Below are 27,960 nucleotides of genomic sequence, written 5' to 3'. Positions count from 1 at the left end.
AAAAACCGCAACATTTTCAAGGGCTGCTAAACCAGAATCTATCTCTTTCTAGTGAGAAGGTGATCTTACGCGTATCCTACCTATAGTTCGTTTTTTTAAGCATTAGAAATAAGGTAAAAAATCTTGATGACATGTGTCTTTTAATTGAAAAACACATTTTAAAAATAAGTTACGGCAAATGTGTAACAATTATGAATCTAATTTATATTCTTCTGATTTCATAAGTAACAGTTATTGATTTTTAAAAAGCGTTTTTCAATTAAAATACATGTCAAGATCTTTCTTTCAAGTTCTTTCTAATGCTAAAAAAAACTAACTATAGTAGTAGGTATTTTCGCCTGCTTGGTACATTTTGCTATGTAACATCACGCGTTTAGCCTTTGTACCTCAAGACGCCGTTATATCCGTAGGCATTCCGTACGTCAAGCTATCATCTACGTGTCCAATTTGACTCCAATGAATGACACAAGGCTTGTCGTCTAATAAAGTTTGGCAGGACAGTCGTGACATAGCTACGTGTAACAAAAGTAACTACTTTATTTTAGCAACATGATACGAAGATCGGCTTTTGTAATTGAGTTTTAGGCCTTACATGGGACACTAAGGAAAGAGATTTGTATAATGTAATTTGATGGTTAAATAAAAAGATTAAAAAAACGTAAAAGGCTCAAAATTGTTATTCATTCCTTTTATTTCCGAATAAATACTTCAGTTTTATTTGTTGAATAGATTTACTTTATAATTGTTTACTCTAAAGAACGTACCTATTGTTTTCTGGCCTCGCATCAAAATGGGTGTTTGTAGAAGAAAATTGGAAACAAGTCCGTTCTCCCAACAAAATAAATAATAAATCTGCCAGAAAAACACTTAGGAAAAAACCCTGATACAATCCTTTAAACCTTAAAAATAACAGACGGGAATTGAATGTGTTAGGTAAATATTATTCTTCCTTATTTCACATAAATATAAGGGGGTTTTCAGAAAAAAATGGTACCATTTACTTTTTTTAGAAAAACCATCAACTTTGGGGTTATTTAGATTCAGAATCACGAGACAAAGAAAAAAAAGTGTCCCCAATTTTTCATACAAATTTTGGCTGTCAGTTTTGTAACAGTCCATACAAAATGTATGTGAAAATGCGTTACAAAACTGACATTTTTTATAACACATTTTTTTCCTTTTAAATCGATAGTCCTCGTGATTCTGAGTAGAGATAACCCAAAAGTTGATGGATTTTAGAAAAAAAGTAAATGGTAAGTACACTTTTAAGTGAAAATGCTTATAAATAATCATAACCCTCCTTTTCCGTTGCCGCAGTCGGGTAAAACAAATATGGCATATTCTACTGTTAAAATCTATTTAATCTAACAGCTGTTTTCGTGCTCCAAAATTGATGGATTCCGTGTAAATAAGTTGTGTAAGCAGTGGGTTTATACTGAATCGCATTTTCACCTAAAAATATTCGGCAAAACCGCTTGATCATCGGATCCACCGCGAACGGAAAAGGAATGGGAGATAAAGTTGTTTTTGCTCGTATTGATATTGAGGTGTAAAAAAGGTAACGGCTTCATGAAGGGGTCGTGTTTTAGTGACTGTCAGCTTTTTTAAAATGACCATGTATAAAAATAGTCGTCGGCCATATGTAAATTATTACGAATTTGACACTGGAGTACATTCGTAAACTTTTGAAATCAATTTTATCATAATTTTCCCTAAACAAGAATAAACTATAAGTAAGGTGTTGGCCCTGATTATTATTATTGATTATTATAATTAATTTAATGACTGATTTGGCTGCAAGACTGACATATCATTAGCATAATTATAAATTCTATCTTTTGAATGAAAATAAAATAAATTGATTTCTGTTAAGACGTAAATTAGTCTAATTTTAAATACATATACCTACTAGCTTTAACATGACGGCATATATAAAATGTATGAGCATTAATTTTATAGAGCAATAGTTATAATTTCTGTCTGCGTTTGAACACTGATTATAGTACCTAAAAATAATACACCTAAATATTAGAAATCGAAAAATGTTGCTGGTGTAAAGGTGGCCACTGACGAGCCTTCCAACAGTCAAAAACAAATAGCGTGGCTGCAATCCAAAATCGGTCCGTGAATGTCAAAAACGTACAATGTTTAATATTAGGATGCCGTCCATTTGGATGAATCCATTGTAACGGCATCCAATTGGAAGGCTCGTCAGTGGCCTGCTTAAGAAAATTTTAATTTATTATTCTATTTTCGGAGCCATAGCAAAAGCTAAATAGGTATTAAATAAATAAGTATCAATCTTTCCTTTGAAGCCTATATTTAAACCAGTGCTAAACGAAACGATTTATTAGTCTCCTGTTACCTTCACAGACCAATTAAAAGTTATTAAGTCTATCTTTAGAAGGTATCTTCTTTGTGACCTTTCAAAGTCTGAGAAATGTCGAGATCTATTTAAGCTTTACTCTGACAACGTAACTTAGCTACGTAGAACAACTTAGCTACGCTTTAAACTCTTTAAAGGTACCACTTAATTTTAGTCAAAGATATTTCAGGTAAGTATCGATCGATCGATGCGATTGCACGCAGAGAAGATGGCCGATGGGGTCGAAAAGTGCTCGAGTGGAGACCACGGACTAGCAAGCGCAGCGTAGAACGCCCACCCACAAGATGGACAGACGACCTTATTAAGGTCGCCGGAAGACGCTGGATGCGGGTCGCTTCCAACCAGTACGTATGGAGGTCCAAGGGGGAGGCCTATGTTCAGCAGTGGACGTCTTATGGCTGAGCTGATGATGATGATGATCGAAATATACAGAGCCGTAAAAATTAACATGGAAGTACAGTCACGGACTTTAATTGTTGAGTCATTTATTTATTTATTTATTTATTTATTTATTTATTTATTTTTAAACTTTAATGCACATACAAAAAGTACAACAGGCGGACTTAATGCCGTTATAGGCATTCTCATTCTCTATTTAGGGTTTACTTTACAATGGACATTTCATACCGTTAGTATTGACAGCCAAATTAGCTTGACCCTCAGACGGATCAACTATTAAAGTCTGTTACCTTTAGATTTTCAAAGAAATTTGAAGTTGTTCTTTGTCATTTCTTCTTGCATCACCATTGTGCGTTATATTTATATTTATATTTATATTTAAGTAATTCATCTTCTTCGTGTAAAAAACTCGTAAAAACGAAAAGTCAAGCTTTATGTTATTTCATTGTCAGTCGTTTTTTAGTATTTGTATCACCTAGGTAGTATTCTTTGTTTTATGTTGTAAGATTGTATTTTTTTCTTTTTTAATTCATCATGTAATCACGTTTACTTTCTTTTGTGTTATGCACTGATACTAGTGTTTTAGAAGATAATAATAAAATTAATGGACTTGTTATTTATCAGCACGTGTTGTTCGACATGGCCTTATGTCATCTTGACATCTCACCGGCAGATGGCGCTGATTGCCCGTCCGCCCGTCCACTCTCCGCCGCAAAGTCGCGTTCATTTTTATGATGGGGCCGTGTCGTACAGCTGCGTTCGTGACCCACAAATGGTCTCACCGGAAGATCAGCGCTGACTTTTGGGTTAGCATTTATGCTGAGGCGGGACCATTTCGTGGTAAACTATTTATTTATTTTTATGTTCAACTTTCTTTGTTATTTCTTTACTTGTGTATGTTATAGTTTATCACGAATAAATGAGATGATGATGATGATGATGATGAAGTTTATGATAGCACTGCCACACTTTGTCGATTACCAAGTCGGTTTAGAGTTAGCTTGGTCTGACTAACAGCCGCTTAAAAATCGTTTATACAGAAGAGCCGTACTGAGACTTAGGGTGGGTTGCACCAAACTGCTCATATCGTTAAAGAGTTCGCTAAATTTTTATGTATGGGAAGTTTCATAGTAAAGTGCCGGGGCGCGCCGGCTGACGTTGATCAGTCCGTCAAATGTGGTTGGTGCAACTGGCCCTTAATAGAGATGATCATTAGGATGTAGTAAATACAGCGCTTAAATATTAAGTGAGAAACGCTTGTCTGAATCTAGGCACTTTTATTCTTTTTAACAGCTCTTTATTTATCTTATAAATTAATCAGCGGGACGATTGCTGCAAATTGTTGCACTTATACACGCAGTTTAATAAAAAACCGGCCAAGTGCGAGTCGGACTCGTGCACGTTGGGTTCCATACCATTACGGTAAAAATCACGTTAATTTATTGTGGGAGCCCCACTTCAATATTATTTATTTTACTCTGTTTTTAGTATTTGTTGTTATAGCGGCAACAGAAATACATAATCTATGAAAATGTCAACTGTTTAGCTATCACGGTTCATGAGATACAGCCTGGTGACAGACAGACGGACGGACAGATGGACAGACGGACAGTCGGACAGTGGAGTCTTAGTATGTAATAGGGTCCCGTTTTTACCCTTTAGGTAAGGAACCCTAAAAAGTTCTCCTTTTTAAGGTAAGGTGCATTCGGTTAACTTCAAAAGCGGGGTAATTTTGAAAATGACAATTACCTACCCTATTTAGATATTTGTCATTTTTAAAAGTACCCCACTTTTGAAGTTTATAACCAGTGGTTTTATAATCAGAAGCACTTATACTTGAACAACACTTAAGCCTGCAAAGCATATTGCGTAGGTACTGTTGTTGCAATAGAAAGTGCTTCTTCTTATAGTTTAGTAGATATTGGGCATTTTTTTAGGGTTCCGTACCCAAAGGGTCAAAACGGAACCCTATTACTAAGACTCCGCTGTCCGTCCGTCCGTCTGTCTGTCACCAGGCTGTATCTCATGAATCGTGATAGCTAGGCAGTTGAAATTTTCACAGATGATGTATTTCTGTTGCCGCTATAACAACAAATACTAAGAAGTACGGAACCCTCGGTGGGCGAGTCAGACTCGCACTTGTCCGGTTATTTAAATTAATCTGCTTTGGATTCTTAAAAGGAATCACTGAAACTGAACCAAGATTGTTATTTTTTTAATTAAATTGTCATTACTCATTAAATGTACTAGGGGAACAAATCAAATTATATTAGTAAAATCGACCACTGAAATGCTTAGTCATTTTAGTAAGTACATGACAGTTATTTCAGTTTACATTATTATAACTACAATATAATTAAATAGTATTGAGTTTGTCCACTTCATATCCGCGGGATTGGAATAAACAAGCGGAACTTTGCACTGATGGCTGATTTCCCCCGGCGCGCCTCATACATACATTAACGAAGTCATACTTGCAACTGCTTGCACCTGGGGTCGTGGAAACAGCAGCAATAGGTACTCAACATTATTACGGACAAAGTAACTTTGCAATTGCATTAGAACAAATACAGACAAAAATAGCACGTATTAACATTTTATTACTATTTTTCTTGCAACTGCTAGAGTAGCGGTATTCAGATTATTCAATTTGTTAATTTTTAGGGTTCCGTACCCTAAGGGTAAAACGGGACCCTATTACTAAGACTCCGCTGTCCGTCCGTCCGTCCGTCTGTCACCAGGCTGTATCTCACGCACCGTGATAGTTGAAATTTTCACAGATGATGTAATTCTGTTGCCGCTATAACAAAAAATACTAAAAACAGAATAAAATAAAGATTTAAGTAGGGCTCCCATACAACAAACGTGATTTTTGACCGAAGTTAAGCAACGTAGGGCGGGGTCAGTACTTGGATGGGTGACCGTTTTTATAGATAATGGTACGGAACCCTTCGTGTGCGAGTCCGACTCGCACTTGACCGGTTTTTTTGATATAGTTTTGATCTTGTTCTGAGACGACCTTGACGATCGCTCGCTTTGATTAATTTGGGTGAATTTATCAACAAATTTAACTAGAGTCGGCCTCCATCTATCGCGTATATACCAATCAGCAAGAACGACCGTAATATCATTACAATAGCAAAACCTTAAATAATAGACTTTAAAGAAGGTGTTGAATTACCATCAGAGTAGCTTCTGTTTAAACTACAGGGCGGCACGACAGCCGTTACTGGCTCATCGTCTTCCTCGCGTTGTCCCGGCATTTCGCCACGGCTTATGGGGTCCGCTTGGCAAGTAACCCCAGGAATTGGCGTGGGCATAGTTTTTACGAAAGCGACCGCCATCTCTGACCTTCCAACCCAGAGTAAAACCAGGCCTTATTAGGATTAGTCTGGTTTCCTCACGATGTTTTCCTTCACTGAAAAGCGACTGGTAAATATCAAATGATATTTCGTACCTACATAAGTTTCGAAAAACTCATTGGTACGAGCCGGGGTTAGAAGCCGCGACCTCCGGATTGCAAGTCGCACACTCTTACCACTAGGCCACCAGCGCTTCGGCCGTTACTGGCTATTCCTATATAACTAACAAGTTCGCCCACCGTTTTTGAAATAAGTTTTCAAATTAGTCTGTGTTTTGTTCCTTTTGTAGATAAAGATGCAACCTGTCGGCTGAAATAAACACCATTTCATTTATTCACTACATCTTTTTTCCAACTTAGCAAAAAGAAAACCTACACACGTCAACCCAAATGGCAAACGTTGTCAACATAACATCAGCGGGACCATTCATCAACCTTTCAAGTTATTTTTATAAGCGAGCGAGCATCGGCGAGATCGCGCGTCAAATGATACCCGGTCCCCCGTGGCGACGTCATATCTGTCGGGCACCATTAGCGACGGAACCCTCGTCACGGAACCCGGGACAAACAAAAAATCAACTGTTTTAATAGCGGTATTTGTTTAAATGTAGCTTGAAGTTGGAACTTGAAGGGTTGTTTGGGCCAGTTCTGTTCAGGATTCAGTTTGTTGTTTCAGGGTTCATTAGCAGGATATTATTCTAAAGGAGCATTCCATGAAATTGTCTACCGTTGCGTTGTCCTGTACAAACGCGAGTTTTTTGAAGATTTTTAGGTATAGGAGTTTCTTTTTCTATAACAAATGGTCAAAAATATGACCAGAAAAATAATCGTCGGCTTTAAGCGTTGAAAAAAAATCCTAATATAGGAAATACAATGCGTTTGTACGGGACAGCCCGTGGAATGCTCCTAAATTGTAATAAATGCCTGGAGTATTACTTGGCGATCATCTAGCTACCTAGTACCAATATTATCATTATAAATGAGATGAACAGGGAAGTGATATCAAAAAGGGATAAATTGGCATACATTTGTAAGTTTCAATTGGCCTCCCTTTTACTCATTAAAATGATCCTATGACAATATCACGTCCCCATATTATTACTGACTTAACGCTGTTGTACAACAACAGATTCTTGTCGGGTTCACGGAGCGGGGGAGGCCCGTCCCAACAGGAGCAGTGTTTCTGGACGTAGCCAAAGCTTTTGATAAGGTCTGGCACACCGGCTTGCTCAGCAAGCTTAACAGCCTAGGTGTGCCATCTCGTCTCATCTTCATCATTTCTAACTTTCTGACTGGCAGAAGCTTTGGCTACAAAGTGGAGGGGTCTCTTTCGTCCCTTCATCCCGTCAGGGCTGGAGTGCCGCAGGGGTCAGTTCTGGCTCCCACGCTGTTCTCCCTCTACGTTAATGACATGCCCAAAATCCCGGGGGTCAATTACGCCTTATTTGCTGATGACACAGCGTTCTACGCCTCATCACGCTCCCCTAAATTACTTGTCTCGCTCCTCCAGCGAGCCGCAGACGCCCTCGGGGACTGGTTTAACCGATGGCGCATAGAAGTTAATCCTGACAAAAGCATAGCCATTCTGTTCACTAGGAAAGATGGAGGACTGAATTACGTTCAGAACAACTACTCCAAAATAAAACTGTTTAACAAAAACATAGATTGGAGTGAAAACGCAAAGTACTTGGGGGTCACCTTAGACAGTCGCCTCAACTTTCATCGCCACATTAAAATAGTGAGGGACAGGGCGGCCTTCATTATGGGTAGATTACATTTGCTAATAAACCAGAAAAGTAAAATGTCAATCAGGGGCAAAATCACTCTATATAAAACTTGCATACGTCCTGTTCTCTCCTACGCAAGCGTGGTCTTCGCACACTCTTCCAAAAACAAACTAGACTCATTCCAAAAGCTCCAAAACAGATTCTTGAGGAGGGCGGTCGACGCCCCTTGGTTCGTGAGGAACATCGACCTCCACCGCGACCTAGGTCTACAATCAATAAATAACTTCTTTCAGATGGCCTCACGAAAATACTTTGACCGCGCTCCTCACCACCCTAATCCCCTCGTAAACTATACTGTTGACTATATCCCTAGACCGAACCCCAAAAGGGGTAAACGTAGACCGAGACATGTACTGACAGACCCTGATGACGACATTACGACGCGACAGAAAAATGACCCCCCCCCCCCAGAGAGACTTACCCACCGCATGCCCTCTTCAAAATAGACCTAACTAACATCACAGACGCCGACATGACACTAGTGTTACAAAACCTTAACTTCATCTCACACAAACTTAAATCAAATCCGAGAGTGGGTGCAATTCCATCTTTCAGAGTACTCACAGGTGTCGTCACTGCCCGCGATCTGGCCGCGGCGGCTGCCGCTCTGGCCAACACTTAAACGCCGATTACAACATCAACCCGTGAAGCCGTTCACAACATCACTTCAAAATAATGGCTCTTTTAACAATAGATGCTAATCGCTCTTCCCTTCCTGACAAACAGACAGACAACATAATTACACTCTTAATAACAAACAGACTAACAGACTAACCTAACGAGGTAAAGACCGGAGTCCCTTCAGGACTCAGGCAACTCTTTTCTTTCCCCGGGATGTCCCTCCGGGACATCCCGGCGTCAATCCATGGATATGATAGAGGCTTTTCTCTAAACTCCGTATTATAAACCAAAAAAAAAAAAAAAAAAAAAAAAAAATCCATTTTTATCGACTATCACTATGCGCGTCCCTTTCGCACTTACATACTTGTTAGAACGTGACAGGCATGGTGACAAGGGATAAAAACGCGACCGTGCTAAGCCGCCTGGTATGGTTAGACGTCCATCGATAATTTGAGATATTAAATTAATCGACTCAAATTAGCGATGAATTATTGGTGCATTTGTTTTGCTTATACGTTTCTAACTCCTACTGCGGAGTATTTTCTTAAAGAGTATCTTATAATCATAATCATAATCGTTTATTGCAACCATGGTATTACAAGAACTTCTTAATACATTAAGGCCTATTACAAGAACTTTTCTGTCTTCTTACTTACATAATATGTGATACGCATAGTCAGGCGTACAACGGACACCATGGCCCATTAAAGCTTTGTATATCCATTGAAACTATGTGCGCTTAGCGTCTCATTTTTTGTGAACACAGTGAAAAAGTATTCAAATTCTATACGTAATGAAATAAATACATTTGTATTTGTATTTTGCTGTCGTAGAACTAGACGATCTACACACAGCGTCATCGATAGACTAAGGACTAAACGCTCCGTTTCCTTAGTCACACAATTTATGTAGTAACGTACCTCTGGTATATCGCACGGAACGTGTATTGTCTTGCGATCGGCCGCGTCTGCGTTTGTCTTGCTGAGTTATAGCTCGGGTTACCTTTATTATGTTGTAAGCGTAGACTACCCCGCGAAGACTCCATGGTAGGAAGGTTGGTGACGCATGATTTCAAAAGGGTTCGAACCCCGGCTCGTACCAATGAGTTTTATTGGACTTATTAAGGAATATCATTTGACATTCACCAGTTTTTCGATCTAAGAATACATCATTACGAAACTGGACTAATCCCAATTCCGCTAGGTTAGAAAGTTAGATGTCAGACGTTTTCGTGAAAACTTGTGTTTCAAACGTTGACTCTCTATGCAGCTGCCCCTCTACCACCCCCTGGCGACGCCCATAATGGCTTACACAATGCTGAGCGTTTAACAAATATCGTTTTTTAGGGTTCCGTACCCAAAGGGTAAAACGGGACCCTATTACTAAGACTCCGCTGTCCGTCCGTCCGTCCGTCCGTCCGTCCGTCTGTCACCAGGCTGTATCTCACGAACCGTGATAGCTAGACTATTGAAATTTTCACACATGATGTATTTCTGTTGCCACAAATACTAGTAAGTATAACAACAAATACTAAAAAGTACGGAACCCTCGGTGGGCGAGTCCGACTCGCACTTGTCCGGTTTTTTAGGAACTCCGTAGAATCTGATGGGAGCACCAATGCATGTTTCCATCTTACATACTCCGTCCATCGTGTAAACTGTAAGTGATCTGTGACGTTTAACCTGCGCTGTGGGAAATATATCGACGGCCGATAGCCGCTAAACACGATCGCTCCGTAATTAATGAATATTGAATTAACTGGGGATAAACGTGCGCAAGACGTGGATCTATGGATGAAATGCTTAAGAATTAGCCGTAAGGGAGTAAAAAAGTTCTTCCATGGCAGCATTTAAAATATTAAAAATTAATTACCTACGATCAGTAATTCTTTACTGGGCTGGTGGTAAATACATTGGTGTGAGCGAGAGAGATACATTTCCAGTGAAGTTGACATTTCAAAAGTTGCATTGTGGGTGCTAGTTTACATGCTGTTCTTGCATTTAATATTTCTGAATAAAAAATCAGTTTCTGCAAATTCTTTGCGAACTTCGTATCAATGAGGAGGCGAACTGACATTTTATCACGCCACGTGGCGCCTCTATAATGGGGTTGCTGTCACTGTCAAATCACATACATTTTATCAAATAAATTGTAAACATTCCCCTTTTTCTCCAAAATACTCCAATATTGTGCGACAAATTGTGGAAATATAGGATCTCCCTTTTTCCCAAGCACCCAATATGCATAAATCGGTGAGAAAAAGCTTTGAGTATCAAACTAAGGCAAATAACAAAGACCGTTTTTATAGGCTGCATTTTACGGAAGATAAATATTTTGGAAAGAGTAAATACACAGGTAAGCTAAGTTTTCATGAAGTAGTACTTAATTTAGGGCATAATGGCTTGACCACACATGCTGTACTCCATACGCATCACGACTTTGTGTACCTATCTGATGTGTCGTAGGGCGCGCGTATATGAAACGCCTTCTTATACATCCAGGTGATCCAGGTATACACCATAGCATTGTTTTCGATCGAACGCTTGTAATATATGAGGAAAAACTGCACTGCCTTCGAAAATTTGAATAAACGGTAAAATACACAAGATAACCTCAAATATATTCAGTGATTATCTTTGTATCAAATCAGCCTTTTTTCCACCAACTGTAGCAATTCTCCTTCGAAGCTCGGTTTGCAGTTCCCGTACAGTCATAAATGAATACATTTTTCTTGATAAATCGCAAGTATTAGTAAAAAATTCGCAACCATATTCTAGTCACAAATCGTAAACAATGACGGATTGCTGGGGCGACATCTGTCCCAACCTTTCAGTGTGTCTCCTCATTTTGCTCGTACGGACAATTACCTACAAGTATTGGCGCGGGCGAGTCGCACGGTAACTAAATAACATAATTCAAATATGTATCATTTTGATATCAGTATACGTTCCAATGGGCCTGTTTGTCAACGTTCAACCTTGTTTGATCTTTAAAAAAGCCTGTATAAAAAGTTCAACAACAAACGTTTTAAATTCAATGTTCAATTGTTAAATAACCCTGTATGTGCCATCGCTCACACTGTTAACTTTACTGTACATCGATGGACCTTAGGCCTTTTGTAATAAGGTCCACCGATGTACAGTTAGGAATGTTGCTGTTTGTATAAAGAATAACCCCTTGTAACCAGACAACGACACGTGTCGCAACGGCTACAATAAATGAACAAGAGATAAAATGTTACCTGCTTTTGTACTGGATATATTTAGCAGCGCTGGGACTGCGCTGTAGGAGAGAGCGACATCTAGTGGGATGATTAGATTGCTTTTAAAGCTTAGTGATAACTAATAGAACTAGAAGCCGTATAAAGTTTTTAGATTACAAAAGGTATTTTATATATGTGTCTATATTATGTATGAGATCACGAACTCGTGTTAGTTAAGCCCTCGATCGCCTTCGGCTTCGGGCTTCAATTTAAAATCTTTCGTAAATTCTTGTATACAATCTACTATTGTTTCGCCTTAAATAGCCCAAAATTTTAGTTACCTAAGTACGACAAAGTCAAAGTTTGTGTCATTTACATCTCTCAAACAAATTTTCTTAAACCTTACTACAAGTAACTAAATTGGCTCTATGATACAGTGTCTGCTGTCTACGACTTAGGTAACCTAGATAGATGATACTAAAGCTAGGTACTTCGCAAAAGTTTTGTGGAACTGGAGGGCTAAAGTGTATTGTTGAGGGCTCTCAGAGTTTAGTGAGACTCAATAAACTATTTACAAGATGTTAAAATGGATTTCAAGGCACTGAAATAAGATACATTATAATTGAAATTGAACAGTCAGTCAAAAGTAACGGATCAGACTACGCGTCAAAAGTATCTACGAGCTTAAAAAAATTCTAGGCGCTACATGGCAATAATATATGAGGAGTCAGCTGTAAATAAACTAAAAAGGACAAAAAATTGTCTGCTTCTCGACGACTTATGACGATTCGTGACCACTTATTCCCAAGCATCTTACTTTTATCGTCAAAAAGGGAACAGCAAATAGTATCGGCACGAACTATTCCATCTGATGTACTCATCTATGCTTTCGTAATAAAATAAATACACCGTAAAAGCCATGGTTATTCTATGTACATGCGCTCTTCTATGTAAAACACGGAAGAGTTGCGACCTCAGTAAATAATTTACGCGTTTTCCTGTTCCCTTTTATTTGCGTTTAAGAAAGCAATTTGGGATCGCACCCCACATTGGGACTATAAGATACGTTCTTTGAAAACGCGTGCAAGAATACAATTAAGGGACGCGTATTTTGTGTGGGTGTTTACTCTAAATATAGGACGACCTTTTTGTAATGTACTAAAATATTTATATATAAATTATATGTGTACAATTTATAACAGGGATCCTTCCCTGTTTCATTAAATTTTGCTTTGATGAGCGTCGTATATAGCCGGGTAAAATAAAAATATTCTCAATCATGAAACGTTGTCTTGTAGGTATGATGGAAAAATATTTTTAATTACCTACATCTTAAGTTATTGAAGTATAAGCAATACTTTCTTATTGAAGAGAGGGGAAGTTATCTTGTTACTAGCTTCCTATGGGTGCAAACGCTGTGTGAACGCATGTTGAAATTATATTCCGATTTGAAATAAAGTAAGACAATTATGTTTCGAGAAACATCTAATAAAACAACCGTACTAAGTTAACTAAGTACGTAATAAACGTGGTGAAGGTTATCGAAGTGCTTTACAATCGAAATTTTAAAATGTACAGTTGTTAGCATATTTGTCGGAAATTTATTTCAAATTGAATCGCAATAAGAATCATCTGGCGTGCCGCGTCAGGTTGCATAAGCTTAGAGCTATTTTACCTAACCAGCTTTGTGAGCGCGGAAAACTGACGTTTCACGCTAAGGGGGCCTGTTCAAGGGAGGGTTTAGGTTCCAATTCAGATGGTTTTTCCATTATGTCGTCGAGATATTACGCAAAGTATTAAATCTGGAATTGATGGTGAATGAAGGGGAATTATATTAAAACTCACTGTCTCGATTCAATGATATTAAGTCGAACTATAGTGACTGCGAAATGTCAACGAGATGCCACTACGAATGCAGCGGAGTCACAGATATGCCAGAAATTCTTAGCGGAATATGCCTTGGTGATAGGCACGCACGACTTTTACTTGACTTCGCATGGCTCCAATCGTCACTTATCACATCTTCTCTTCTTCGTCGTAACCTCATGACTGAGGGTCGTGACCGCCATAAGGTGCGTTTTCTTGGATTGCTCTCCAACCTGGCCGATCTTCTGCCTTCCGCATAGAGCCCTGGAACTTGACGCGTGTGACTGCCTCAATGGCATCAAACCAGCGTGTGGGTATTCTGCCTCTGCCTCTTCTGCCCTCAACCTGGCCACCGCTCATCAACTTCTCTAGACTGTCGGGTTCCCGCCGGGTTATCACATCAGAATATGATGAAAACTGTAACGAATAGTAACTAACTGTTACATCTGAATCGGGCAAACCCTAGTATAATATAATATTCTGTCCATACTAGACAGAATTGGCATGCATATTTGTATCGTATTATCCTCCAGCATAACTTTATTGTGAAGCGATTAAGCCGCGGCACTCACGTCCTCGTTCCCGGATTCATTAAATATGAAAGGGTTTATTGGGAAAGTTTGATGACTTGGCAAAATTTGTAAACCGGCTCGGAATTTTAAACAGCAATCGAAGCCGGGGGGTGTCATCTCGATCGCTTGATAAGCACGAGATAGACAAAAGCTCAAGGAAACCAGTATAAGTGGCCACTACGATTACTCATAGTCGTTATGGGCCTTACGGTCACGTTAAATATAATAGCCTCCTAAGTCCCCGCGTACAATTTTTTGTACATATTCCAAAATCTATTTTGAACTTTTACTGTGTAACTAAGGGTTCCAATTTCAAAAACAAAACAATTGCTTCTGGGTCTCAGGAGGATAAGGTAATTTGTTTCGCTACATATTATTATTTATTATGTAAAAATCATAAAATGCATTAATAACTCATACTGGATAAGTCAACACAGTCAATATCTGTTGGCTGACTCTCGAAAGCGTCACCAATAAGACGATTATACTGATTTATAGAGTTAACTATAAATACTGATGAATATAAGGTGTTTACCATGTATGTTTGTTTCTACGAGTTTGCGATATTTCGAATTTCGACACAGTTGCACATGCCATCTTCACTGAGTAAGACTACAAGTGTAGTATGTTTGCGAGATTAAAATTGTAAAATCGATTTCATCTTGTATCAAGATATCCAAGGAGTTATAACAGCAATTACTGTATGAAAAGACGAAATTTCGCCAGAGCCATTTAAAAACTCTCGATCTCAACTATCCAATGGTCGTGACAGCAACAAGAACATGAAACGAGAGCCGCAGGCGACGCGGGCGTTGCAACTCTCAAACTACTTTAACTTTCGGACCGGGTGACCGATCATCTTATGCTTTGAGTTCAAAAGATTTATACAAATACTGACTTTTGATCGCAGCTTAGCTTGCGCGGCTGCTTACGTAAATGCTAAACGCTAAACTGTTGAAGTACACGAAATAAAAGCTGGAAAGTTGCTGAGCGGTTTTGAAAAAGTAAAAAGCGAAATATTTTTTAGCGAAATAATCATGCATCTTATACTTTCATTTGGCAGGTTCTTATTTAAATTCACGAATATTTACTTATTTTTCCTTAAATGATAAACGACGACGAAAATTTCCTTATTCTTCTTGTAAGATTTCTTTCCTGGAAAATTTAACCAGACTGTCAGTTCTTTTTCCGCATGGAATCTATTTTGGGTAACAAAAACGATTCGATCGACACCTCATTCATCAACATTATGAGTAGATCAGTGGTTTTGAGGCCACGGTGGAACATACGGCACAAATACGTAGTAAACAACTATTACAGGTATATGTTCCTGTGAGAAAATGTTATAGGTACATTTTCTCATAGAAAGCAGGAAGATGAATTGAACATCCTTTAAAAATATTCTAGAATATTTATATCTCACTAAAACTTACATTAGAACCCACTCAAGTGCAAAAACGTATCCTACAAAGCGGATATCCTGCGCCATATAACCAGAGTATATAGGCAGTAATTTCCAACGTTCCGGTCATTATTTAATAGTTCAGCTAACGCTGGTGAACCAGGGAATGAGTTTAAATCAGGCATTGTCTCAGAGGCGGAAGCGGGGGCGGTTTTTTTAAGGACTGCATTTGGACAGCGATTTGGCTCGTAGATTAATAGGGGATGATTATCCGAATGCTGGCGTAGCGCCAATGTAGCAGAGCAGTGTGGGGCTGATGCAGCGGAGTTTCAACTGATTTCTATGTATTGTGTTAATTTTGACGCTAGATGTCACTACTACGTTATTTTAAGCTTATAAAACGTGCTAACATTTTAACCCAGAAAGTAGTTTCACAACACTTGATTGAAGATTGGACTTTCTTGACTAAATACTATATCTTGGTAAATACTAACAAAGTTCAAAAGTTGCTATTGTTATTTTGATTCTGTACCACATATTGATTGAGTAGGCATACTCTAGGCCTCTTCTCAAAAACAACAAAATGTAGTGAAAACTTTATGGTCAATATACTCTATTTTTCTTATTAAATGGATCCATAGAACGTAAATCAGGCATAGCCTAAAAGCTATTAAATCTCATCTTTATCATTCGTTATTTTATCTAGATCTCAAATAGTCAGTGTCTAAAACGAAATTTAATACATACCTAGTTGGAATGAGAGTGAAAGTGGCATGTGAGTCATTGTGAGTAGCTTTAATAAATTGCCTTTAAATTTCAAATAATTATGTTTTTCCGTAGCTGGAATGATGGAATGAACGAGTGTTCTTAGCAGTTGCTGAAACCATATAAATCAAATTTTCTTGAAACACATCGCAGTTTATTGAAAGGTATTTGGTAAAACGACTGGTACTCGTATCGAGCTGGTATGCCAGCGGAGCGAAAAAAACAGCATTTTACATGTCCTGTTCATGCAGAATTAATATTTACTATTTAATTAAAAATTGAAAACCCCTACTTACGCAAAAAAATATGCCTAAAATGCCTTAGATCATTATGGTAACGTGCTGATTATTTTAAAACTACTGGTTCGATTTTTATCAAAATTAGCTAAAAACTACCGCAAAGAAACTCGGTTTCACGAGAAAAATATCGCATCAAAATCGATCTATCCGTTTGAGAGCTACGATGCCACAGACATTGGCGTCAAACGTATAACACCCCTCTTTTGCGTCGGGGAGTGGATTTCAGAGTAGTGATTTATGAAAATTTGTGTCATTATGCATACTATGTCATCATGGTACCGCAACATAGCCGCTCATAACAAGCACTGCATAAAATACAGTGTGCTTTGAGACCCATGAAGCGTGAAATGCTCGGCATAAAGCTACAACCGATTCGAATTTAAGATACGTCAAATATTACGTCTAGATACGATATGGATTAGATATGTAACAGTGTTTTTGTTTGAAAAAATTTCACTTTTGACCTAATCCTTTGGGGCTAATCCATATCGTATCTAGACGTAATATTTGACGTATCTTAAAGTTCGAATAGGGCCCAATATCTGAGAAATGTTTAAATTCTCATGTAAGCATGCATGGCGGGCAATGCACCAACTCTAGTTGAGTTGTGCTAGACGTTTATTGCCAGAATGACAGTAGGCAGTAGGGTGTACGAATAATATGTTAAAATCATCGATCGTTTACTATTTTGTAATTCAAAGACTGAAGGTCACTTATGAATACATCTAGCACAAGGGTTGGAAAAGAGGCTAATGACTAATGTTGGTAAACAGACAAAAAAAATATAATGATGAATGATGAGTTCTCAAAAATTAATTTTCGTAACTGTCTGAAACTGACGTTTCATGGCTGATGTGATGAGGAAACAGTTTACAATTTATAAAATATAATAGTACTTGAACTCTTGTATTCCATAAGAGATTTTTTATTGCTTGCACTCTACTCGCATATAGTGCTGGCCAGTTGGAGGTACATGTAATTACTCGTACAATAAAATTAACGCTTGTGAACCTTAGAGGATATAACCAACGGAGACGCCATGTCTATAATTTTCGGTACAAAATAGTCTGCCGTTTTTTGCGGGGGAGGGGCACATCAAATGTATACGTAACGTAAACATAGCCATGTCAGATAAACGTCAGTCCATACATGTGGTTGACATGTGGTTGACCATTGGCCGCCTATTTTCGACAGAGGGGAACGCCTGTTAATGACCACTCCGATTGGTTATATTCTCTAAGTTGTGAACAATTTCCAATGTAGCCTTTGCTCCTATTATTGACTGCATGACAACATCTGGACTCGAAAGTTTTGATTGCTTAGCAAACATGTAAACGGGTGTTGTTTACTGTAGTCTGACTTACGTGTGAAATTTCAACTGTGTACTTACTGTCCACCTGATCATTCGTGAGTCTTGTTACAATGTGATAAGGCTTGTAATTAGTCAACTTATTCCAACAACCGCATACATAGCCTGGCCAACATAGTGTTCGTTACCTAACGAATAGATAATCAACACAACTTGATTGTCAAGAGCATAATAATTCAGTACTATCTGTAACACAGATACAATGATGACTGATGAGTGCAGGTTTTTCCTAGAGTAGGTGCCTAACTGCAGGTGCTGCGAGTCAATCGGTTTTCTCAAATTTTACTAAATCGTTTATTCGCAAAACTTGTAAGAAGCATTCCTATGACGTCATTCGCTTTAGGGGCTTCTGGTCAGATTGAATTTAATTCCATCAGTATCAGAACTAACATTGCCTAGACTTACTAAACATGAACAAAAGAAAGACACAATAAATAACTCATAGGATGAACAAAAGCGATCAGTTCCTGGATTCATATCGATTGGAACTACATTTTTAAGTGTTCAATGCAGCCCGTGATATTCCTATAAATACTCCGACCAGATTGGCGTGGAGCTGACACACGCACAATGCCCTATCAATTATTCAATATTTCACAACAAACGAGCTACATCGCCCACAATTAAATTGAAAACGGAATAAATTCTCTAGAGCACAAAGCGCTAATAGAGCAACCATTGTTCTAAACCGAATAATCCTCGATAATAACCGTGGAAAGTGCGCCGGCGATTATGCTCAGCGAAAGAACGTTGGCAGCACGCCAGGGTGGACGTCAAGAATCGATAGTATAAAACTTTTATTTGATATGGAATTCAAGTAAATTAAGTAATAAAAACTATTAAAAACAAATGTATGTGTTACCGTAGAAACCCGTTTTTAGTGAAAACTCATTTGTCCTAGTTAGTTTTAACAAATTTACCGTACCTATCGCTTCAGTGAAAACGAGGTTTCACTAGTAAAAATGAAAACTAGTTTTGACTAATCGTAAAAAGTAGCATGGCGGTCTTTGGTGTCGGAGACCAAGATCCACTTCGGATCGTTGCGCCACAGCAGTAAGTAAGTGAGTAAGGTATTAAACGCTTGATGACACTGCACATGAAACTTTGAGCTGCGCAGTCAAGGTTTTTCTTGTAAACCACTGGTTAATAAATAATACTGGCGTTTAACTCCAAGTATGTCAGTAATTATCTTCTTCTTCTTGTTGTTGTGCCATGTCCTCATCGGACGTCAGCGACCATCTCTCGGAACTTATTCCTATCCTGTGCCATTCTGCTCAGGTTGACAGCGTCAGTAATTTTATATTAGCATAATCCCGGTGATAACCGTCAATAGTGCGCTAGCGATTATATGCTCTTCGAAAGAACGCTGGCGTAGCGCCAGCACGGACATTGGGAATCGATACTATAAAACTTTTATTTGATATGCAATGCAAGACTAAGCCCCTGACATGCGAGTTTCGAGATGCTGAGGTCTTATTCGGAAAACAATATTTCATTTCGAATACGAATTACTATGATTTGATGATGAGGTCTTAGGTCCCTGAAAAGCATTTTCCGATAGCGGATACGTTAAGGTAATACATCGTAATACTTACGATGATTTCGAAATGCAAATTAAGAAAAGTTTATTTTTTAGCATTTCACAGTATTAGTGTTTTACACTTGTCACTTGCAAGCACACTCAAACTATTTACTGCATCCTGCAACGCAAAAACACTACATTATGTGCCACGTCAGCCCTGTATACTTGGGATTTATAGTATTTTAGGTACTATTCTGTAAATCATAAACTGAAATAGATGTCATGAAGTGACCAAGCCCTCCAGTGGTGGAGGCCGGATACGAAGCGGCTTCTTTAGCTTACGTGGCTAACGCTCTGGACCTCTACGGTACCCGGCCACGACGGTAGTATAGATCCAATTTCTCGAGTATATATATGCAATATTTGAATGACCGAGTCCTTGATAAAAAAAACACAAATCAAAATCTTTAATAAAATAAAAGATAGAATATAAATTTTGTTCTCTAAGTAATATTTTGTAAACTGTATGCTAGTTTTTAGGTAAGTACTTTTTTAGCTGCCTGACAACAATAAAACACATTTCGTTTCAATGCGTTTACAATATCATTTGAAATGCACCGTCCAGAATAAGACTCCAGGTAGGTGACAGGTATTGCCCGGGTCTCGGACTGGCCCGGACGGAATGCGAAATTTGTAGATGCTCCGGTTTTGATATCGGATAAGCTTGACCAAGCGATTCATGTTAACTTTATTCCATTTTATGACTAGTATTTGAAATTGGGGATTGTCGAGTTATTTGTTAAATTTGTAAAATTTTCTCTATTTTGAGGTGAGTTTAGGTTTTACATATTTTTACGGATAAATGAAAGTATGAATACGTAACAACGTTTTTAGCGTGGGATATTTACCATGTTGTTAACATGAGTTGCAAACATTTCGGCATTTTTACAAGCGCCATGTTCGCGGACTATCGTTGACGGTATACGTAAATAAACTATTACAAGTCTTACAACACTTTCCAATCCCATTCCGATTCTTATTTATTCTTGAGCAAGAAACTTTAAAGCACGCTATTCGTGAATCAAAATAAATACAAACAACGCCGCGTGCTAGAAAATGTCTTATTCGAATTGCTGATCGAGCGTAGGAAATTGCAAAGTAATGTTACCAGTAAAAGGAAACACGTTGTCGATTTTCGATAAGGTTGATTTCTAATTAAATCTTTATTATAGTAGCGCCTTAATGAGAATCAAAATGCCATTGGTATCTTTTACCCGGTTACGTCACATCGTATAATACGGCACAAAGTAAGTATGTAGTAGTAGAAGTATCATTTATTACGTGCATTTCTTATAGATTTCGCATATACGTACAGTAGTTTGGCCGAGCTTTCTACCCACGTACAACAGTCGTTGAATATAAATCCAGTGACTGACACAGCAAGCCACTAATGGAACATGTCTGTCTTGAAATGTACAATGATGTATTGATACTCAGACTCCTAAAAGAGAATACACTTTGGAAGATATTTATAGAAAATACATTTGGCAAACTTTGACTTCGGTCTGTCGCAAAACTCAAAGGTGAATATTTGCAACTGAAATCGTAAGCTAAATTCAGACTTGAATGATAGGTTTCCAATATTCTTGCGCCGGATCTTCTCGGGATGTGATGTAGGGTTAGAACTGGTAGAGGTTTTTGAGATTCTAAGTATAGGAATGTGCCTAAGTTAAAAAAAAAAACTGCGACATAATAAATACGAGTATATATCAAAAAATGTGGCAGATCTAAAACAATGTCTTTATGAGATTTATATACATACATCTAATACACTAGAAGTATGCCAAGTTCCCTTTATTAAATATATTGAACAAATATTATTTAAGCAAAATTTAATAAGTAAAGATACCTATAAAATATTATTACATTTTATGTTCAACAAACAACAACAAATTGCTCATAAGCAACAACAATTTATTACGATTCGATTGTTACATAATTTTTATCACCCAACTATAAAATTAAACAAAAGTTTGCTATTTTAAACAACAGACAATAGCGACGAAATTATTATAAGAAGGTTTTCATCCTTCTTATTTCTTATTACTTTCATTATATTAGTTAAACAATAGAGGCGTAAGGTGATGTAGCCTACAGACAATAATTTCTATTGGCTAAGCAATAAAACCTTTCACAACATCAGACCCTCAAGAAACAATACCTTCGATATCCCTGATACAAGCCTTCCTAAGTGGCTATAATGATACGTGAACAAGGAAAATATTAGGTGGAATAAAATCATAATGCCTCCACGTGCCGGCTGGCATTACGGCTATCTGTACGAGTTTGGTACAAAACGACCACGTATCTAATAACGGAGTCTTACGGAAACACTCGGGGTAAAAGTTGGCCGGCTTCGGTGTGGCTGGGAAATGTGCGGGCAGTGGAGCGGATCGCGGGATTCTTTATGAGCTTGTAGCTTCAAATTTAGACAGAATTTACGGACAATATTAAAAAATAGGCAAGCGATTAATTGAAATTTCATCCTTGCACTTTTAAAATCCTGCGTGGGAGGTATGCTTTTTCAAGCAAGCCAAATATACTAGCATTCTTCATGCAATTAATTTAAAGGACATTAAACGTGCGAGAGCATGGAAATAAGTACGTATAAAAGCATTTTCGTGTTTTTTTTTAAGTACTAAAGATACTTAGAACCCTACCATTTGACTCTGCCACACCACAATCAAACATAATTATTAATAATTTCATAACAACAGTTTAGACATATACAATACAACCAATATGAATCATTATGTTAATATCGTTTTAACATTGCTCCTGGCTAAGTGAATAGTGAGGAATGGCTAGATGAAACTTTTCTCGACCGAGTTTAGAAATATGTCAGCAGGTAACTGATAAAAAAGTAGGCAGGAAAATATTGTAATTTTATATTTGGTATAAAAACCTTGAACCTTGGTAGGATCGCGCAAAGTGGAGGAAACCAAGTACTTAGGATAACGGACCCTGGCAAAGGCCGGGATAACGCTGGGTAGAAGAAGAAGATACTTGATACAAAAATCTTATAACGTCTCTCATGACCACTGGTTTCGTGGCCACAAGTTTACCCAAGCTCTGGCCTAAACCAACAGCGGGCTGCGATCGGAGGCAACTAGATTACCGCGAGCCGCCAATTAGCGCTCATTCAGCCACGCTCAATGCTCAATACTCAACACTGAGTGCTGAATGCTCAATGCTCATTTATCACAAACAAGCTCATCCCATATTTTACCTTTGTGGATTTGTATGTCACTAGAGGATTGGGGAACGAAATGTACAGAACTATTTCGAATTTTCGTGTCAGAGATTGTTCCGTTTCAGTTTTTTTTTTAACGCGTCAATAACAATAATAATTATAAGTTATACCTAATGCAAACACGTATACCTGATACCATAGAGAACGAGATAGTAAAGAGGGTTACTGTCATAGTAAAATTGATAAAATATCAAACGGTGTCGACAACGCCATCTAGCCGAGTACCTATAGGCCAAAGGTGTGGCGCCATCTATTTGAGAATGAATTTTTCTTGATTTCCGAGGCACAATTTTTCCTCGGACTTTATCTCATACGGAGTTACATATATTCATTGCTGATACCTTTGAATGATCATTCTTTAAAATTCATGCTTTTAGTCATTTTATTAATGACCCCGTTTCTAAAACTTTCCATAGCATTTTCTACAGTTGAGGCACTGTTTCATAAATTGCTGTGCCCGCTGTTCTTAACACGACAAAAAGACGATATGAACCGCCTTATGGCGGAGCGCAAAGAAGCTTTAATTACACTTGAGACACGCGATCAAACGAAAATTAACGCCCTTACTTTTAAGGAAAATGGAGCACCTATAGACATTTTGCTGGAGAAGACAGGAATATTTTAAAAATCTTAGTTTATCGTACGGTTTGATAACCATACATGTAATTTAAGATTTATTGAATGAAAATAGTAACAATAAAATACAAGTCATAATGCCTACGACAAATACATTATATATTTTCTACAAAATATACAAATAGATGATGGTATATAATCTACAGTTCTCATTGAGTAGCACCTGCCACACTTTAAGTCAATCGGAGTAAATTCGTCACTTGAGGTAAATGCGTGTTTTAAAAAATTCTTCCAAACGGAACATTTTAGAACTATTGCAACCCTCCCTGTTCGAAGTGTGGTCACTGACCTTTTAATGCAGACGGCTATAACAGTTAATGTTGCGTTTCAAAAATATCTTCGAAATATATATTTACCACAAAAGACGCATTTATCCCGGATGACTTAATTGTTTTACTCTTGAAGAGTAGTGACGTAATAACTGTTTGACAACCTCTTGACAACTCACCGACTACTAGGTACTGAATAATGTTGCAAACTGTACAGGATTTATATCAGAATACTAGTTCGTTATCGTCATTTCATATAGTTAATCCTATATATTCAACATAGTGGCGCAGTATGGCATTCATTTTAGTGTTTCAGTATCATGTGCATAAAATCCGATTTCTGCATGAATCGGATATCCATTTATTATCCATAAACTAATGAAAGTCATACGGAATAACTCACACTAGTCAGTTTTGTTAAAATAAGTAAATAATGATATTGTAGGTAAGTGTGCAAGCGCGTTGTGATCCTATAAAATATATTAGCCCTTATGTGTAGAACTGTAGAATCAAGAAAACAATGTATAAAATGCGAAGTCAAACAAATTAATGAATTCATTTCTAACTTCTAACCTAACTACGCTGTAACAAGTTCAAACAAAGCAGAAATTCCCTTAATATATGCTTTTTACAAGGACAAATAGTTGCGTGCAAATAGCTTCACATTTAATATAACTAGTTTTAACTTGTTAACATACTTAAAAACGTAAATTACATTTTATAATAACAGGATATGCATGAAATCGTTAAATTGATGCACATTCAAGAAATTACCTTAGACAATTCCAAGAATAACATCCATTAGCGACAAGCCAACGAACTTCTAAGGACATTGCTCGATCGAATTGGACCTATTTTTAACTAACTGATAGTGCAAAGAAACGTTTTAAGAAAGGGATTCATTAAGAAGGAATAAAGACGTTTTTGTATAGGTAATAAACAAACAAGAACATTTACTAATTAGAATGTTTAAAATTAAATCGTACAATTGACGTATAAATATTGAAAATTTATTCGTGCACCAAATAAACTGACAAATTTTATTTGTCTTTTATCAGTCGAGTCTTTTTGTCGATCAAATACAGCACAAACCTTAAAGAAGCATAGAAAAAATAATTCTTATTGCACCAATGCTTCTACCACCACATTTTCTTTTAAAATATATTTAGAACCTTGCATTAAACATTTCCCATAAACGGTTAGCTTTATTAGCCCAACAGAGTTAGCGTATTTGCATAAAAGCTCGCTCCTTGCGCGACTCTGCCAACGCTAAGCCAGAAATATCACTTTATTTCACAATAAAATATTCATACACTAAAGCGCGTTTGTTTGAGCGCTCCGAGCTCAGAATATATGGATACTAATTCTGTTTTAACAATTTTATATGGTTTTCATCTCATATTGATACCAACTTGAGCCAAATTATCGGGCATCTCATGCGCACCAATTAAGCGCGAGCGAAATGCCCTATAATCCGACTTTTGATTACATTTCGTCAGCACCGTAGGGTTGATCCACCAGTTCAAAGTCGCTCAGCGAGCTATGGAGAGAGCTATGCTCGGAGTTTCTCTGAAGGATAGGAGTCGTAACGAATACATCCGACAGAGAACCAAAGTTATCGACATAGCTCAAAGATTTAGCAAGCTGAAGTGGCAGTGGGCTGGCCATATCGCACGAAGAACCGACAACCGCTGGGATAAACGTGTTCTTGAGTGGAGACCGTGACTCGGCAAACGTAGTGTAGGACGCCCTCCGACCAGGTGGGATGACGATCTGCGAAAGACTGCAGGCAGATGCTGGATGCGGCAAGCTGAGGACAGGGCGCTATGGCGCTCTTTAGAGGAGGGCTGTGTCCAGCAGTGCACTACTATAGCCTGATGATGATGATGATGATGATGATGAATGACCGTGAGCCGCTAAACTGACAACCATAAAGGTCTTATCAAGATAAGATGATAACCATATCAAACTAGTAAAACAGAACTGGGCTCTGGGTTGTTTTAACCTGAGAATTATACATATAAAGCAGTGGTAAATGGCAGTGTAATTGACGTCTGAAGGTTTATTTAATCGATCTCGTTACCTAGTTCGACGTAAGCACTTATATTCGCGGTACGAGGAAGTATTGACAGGTTGAGCTTCAATTAGTGCTGAGATTGCACGCGGCTCAGGGAATTATCTCGGATTGATTAGAAGCTTAGTTCGGTCGACCTTTTCCTTACACGCTCCAACTAGGCTTGTGTAGTACATGTACTAAAGTACTTTACCAGACCGAACTATTCCCTAATGATTCTGCTCTTAGTACACTACATGCAAATCAAAACGATTAAACGGGAGCGAGGAGTGGCACTGATATCATAGGGATCCGAGTGATCCGACATGGATCCGACCTCCGACCGAACTAACGACGAGCGCATGCGATGACGACCGAACGCCTCTCGGCTAATATGAGCGACACAGCACATAGCCGTCACTCCGTTGCAACTCACGGGAGTAAGCGAGACGACAAATTCAGAATTGTACTAGTTACTTTACAGAACGTTCGATAAACGGTTCCGTTACATTATTATGATCAGTTTGTCTCTGTGTACTACTATACTAAAAAACCGAACTAGTACATTTGTAAGATTGTACTAGTTTGGAGCGATCTTTTCAGTGAACGAGCACTCACAACTCTAGCTCCAACCAAACTAAATTACGTTTGAGATTACGGTTTTAAAGTATTTTTCCGCAGCTCGTCGTTAAGAACGCTTTGATCTTGAGGCGGATAGAAGTTAATGGCTATCTCAACGCTTTTGCGGTGTGATTTTGGGTTATATGTTTTTTCCTAGAAATGGTAATGAATATTAAAATTTGTATGCAGATACAAATATCCTTCAAAAATCCAGGATGTCAGTAGAAGAAACATTACTAAGCTCAAAAATTACATACTTAGTAAATTAAACAACCAAACCGAATACAAAGAAACAATAGCTAATGTTAAATTCTTGTCAATGCTTCAACTCACAATAACACCTCCGCAGCAAACTAATTAAGCGTATTGAATTCCCTAACAATTGCATCTTCGAATCATAATATGGTTTGAATACATATACATTTAACCCAAGTAATGCCTGAATTGAATCCGGATCGCAATGCTACAATGCGACTGTAATAATAGTTGACATACGTAAGTCTGCCATTAGGCGATTGGCTGGCCTCTGCACGTCTTTAGAAATGTTTATTGTGATGCTTGACAATTTAAATATAGGTACCTGGATCTACTCGCAATATTAAAAATATACGAGCTTTGTTGGTTCGAGGAAAATGCTGGTTATTTTTGATGTAACCTACATGCATTAAGACTCGTATTTTTAAAATTTGCTCGCTGACAATTTTCATGTCCGCATTAGTTTCAAGTTTTAGGATGTTTACGCCAGTTTGTTTTTATTATGTTTGTAGATAGGTATGCATAGACATTTGGTGCGTCACAAATGGAATAAGTACCTAGTTAAGACTAATGTGACTTCTATTGAAAATTATATAAGCCCGGTAACAATTTACATGCATAATAAATCTTAACGTTATTACAAATACAGCTAAGACTTTTTAGGCCTCTAGGATATTATAATTGTAGGACTCACCGTGATCCGCTTTAGCAGCCGCTTTCCTTTGTGCCACGTAATAACGGCAGGCGGCCTCGATCCTGCCGATTCGCAGGACACCTCGTACCGCCGTTCGGCCGTTAAAGAGCCGCCTTCGCCTATTTCTGTAGGCCTCCGTATTTCTACTGTTAGTGGCCTCACTGCAACAATAAATAAGGTTTAATTTTGATGACTCAGATACATATAATTAGGTACCTACGTATAACTAAAATTCATAGAAAAAACACTAAACTGTATTTAAAATTAATGTAAATTTTCATTCCAAATTTGAAAATATTTGAGTGTCGCAGAGGGGTGTTGACGGGTATATGAACTCGCTAGATTGCAAACTATCATAGAATCTAATAAGCCATAGATCATGTTGACTGTAATATGTGATATTGGCATACACATTTTCCAGGACCGGACAGACTTTGTCACAAAACTGATAAGTCGCAGTTGATGGGCTGGTATACCAGGCCGCCATTGAACATGGTTACCCGAGCGCCCCGTATTTGCGAGCCACAGGTCACGTTGTCAAACCTATTATAAATCTATCGCTCAAGTT

At 38.0% G+C, this 27,960-nt stretch overlaps 1 protein-coding gene across 1 annotated transcript in view; it reads right to left on the bottom strand.

Moving 5' to 3' along the window:
* Positions 1–27,960, bottom strand: part of LOC134790436 (nephrin) — a 639,608-nt gene that overhangs the window by 184,615 nt on the left and 427,033 nt on the right. The window contains exon 7 of the mRNA XM_063761218.1: positions 27,393–27,553. Coding sequence (XP_063617288.1) covers positions 27,393–27,553 — 161 coding nt within the window. The remainder of the gene's footprint in view (positions 1–27,392; positions 27,554–27,960) is intronic.

Source organism: Cydia splendana, chromosome 5 (genome assembly GCF_910591565.1).
Source record: "Cydia splendana chromosome 5, ilCydSple1.2, whole genome shotgun sequence".
Taxonomy (NCBI): domain Eukaryota; kingdom Metazoa; phylum Arthropoda; class Insecta; order Lepidoptera; family Tortricidae; genus Cydia; species Cydia splendana.
Note: the sequence above shows the minus strand (reverse complement) of the source record. Positions and strands in the feature narration are given on the sequence as shown.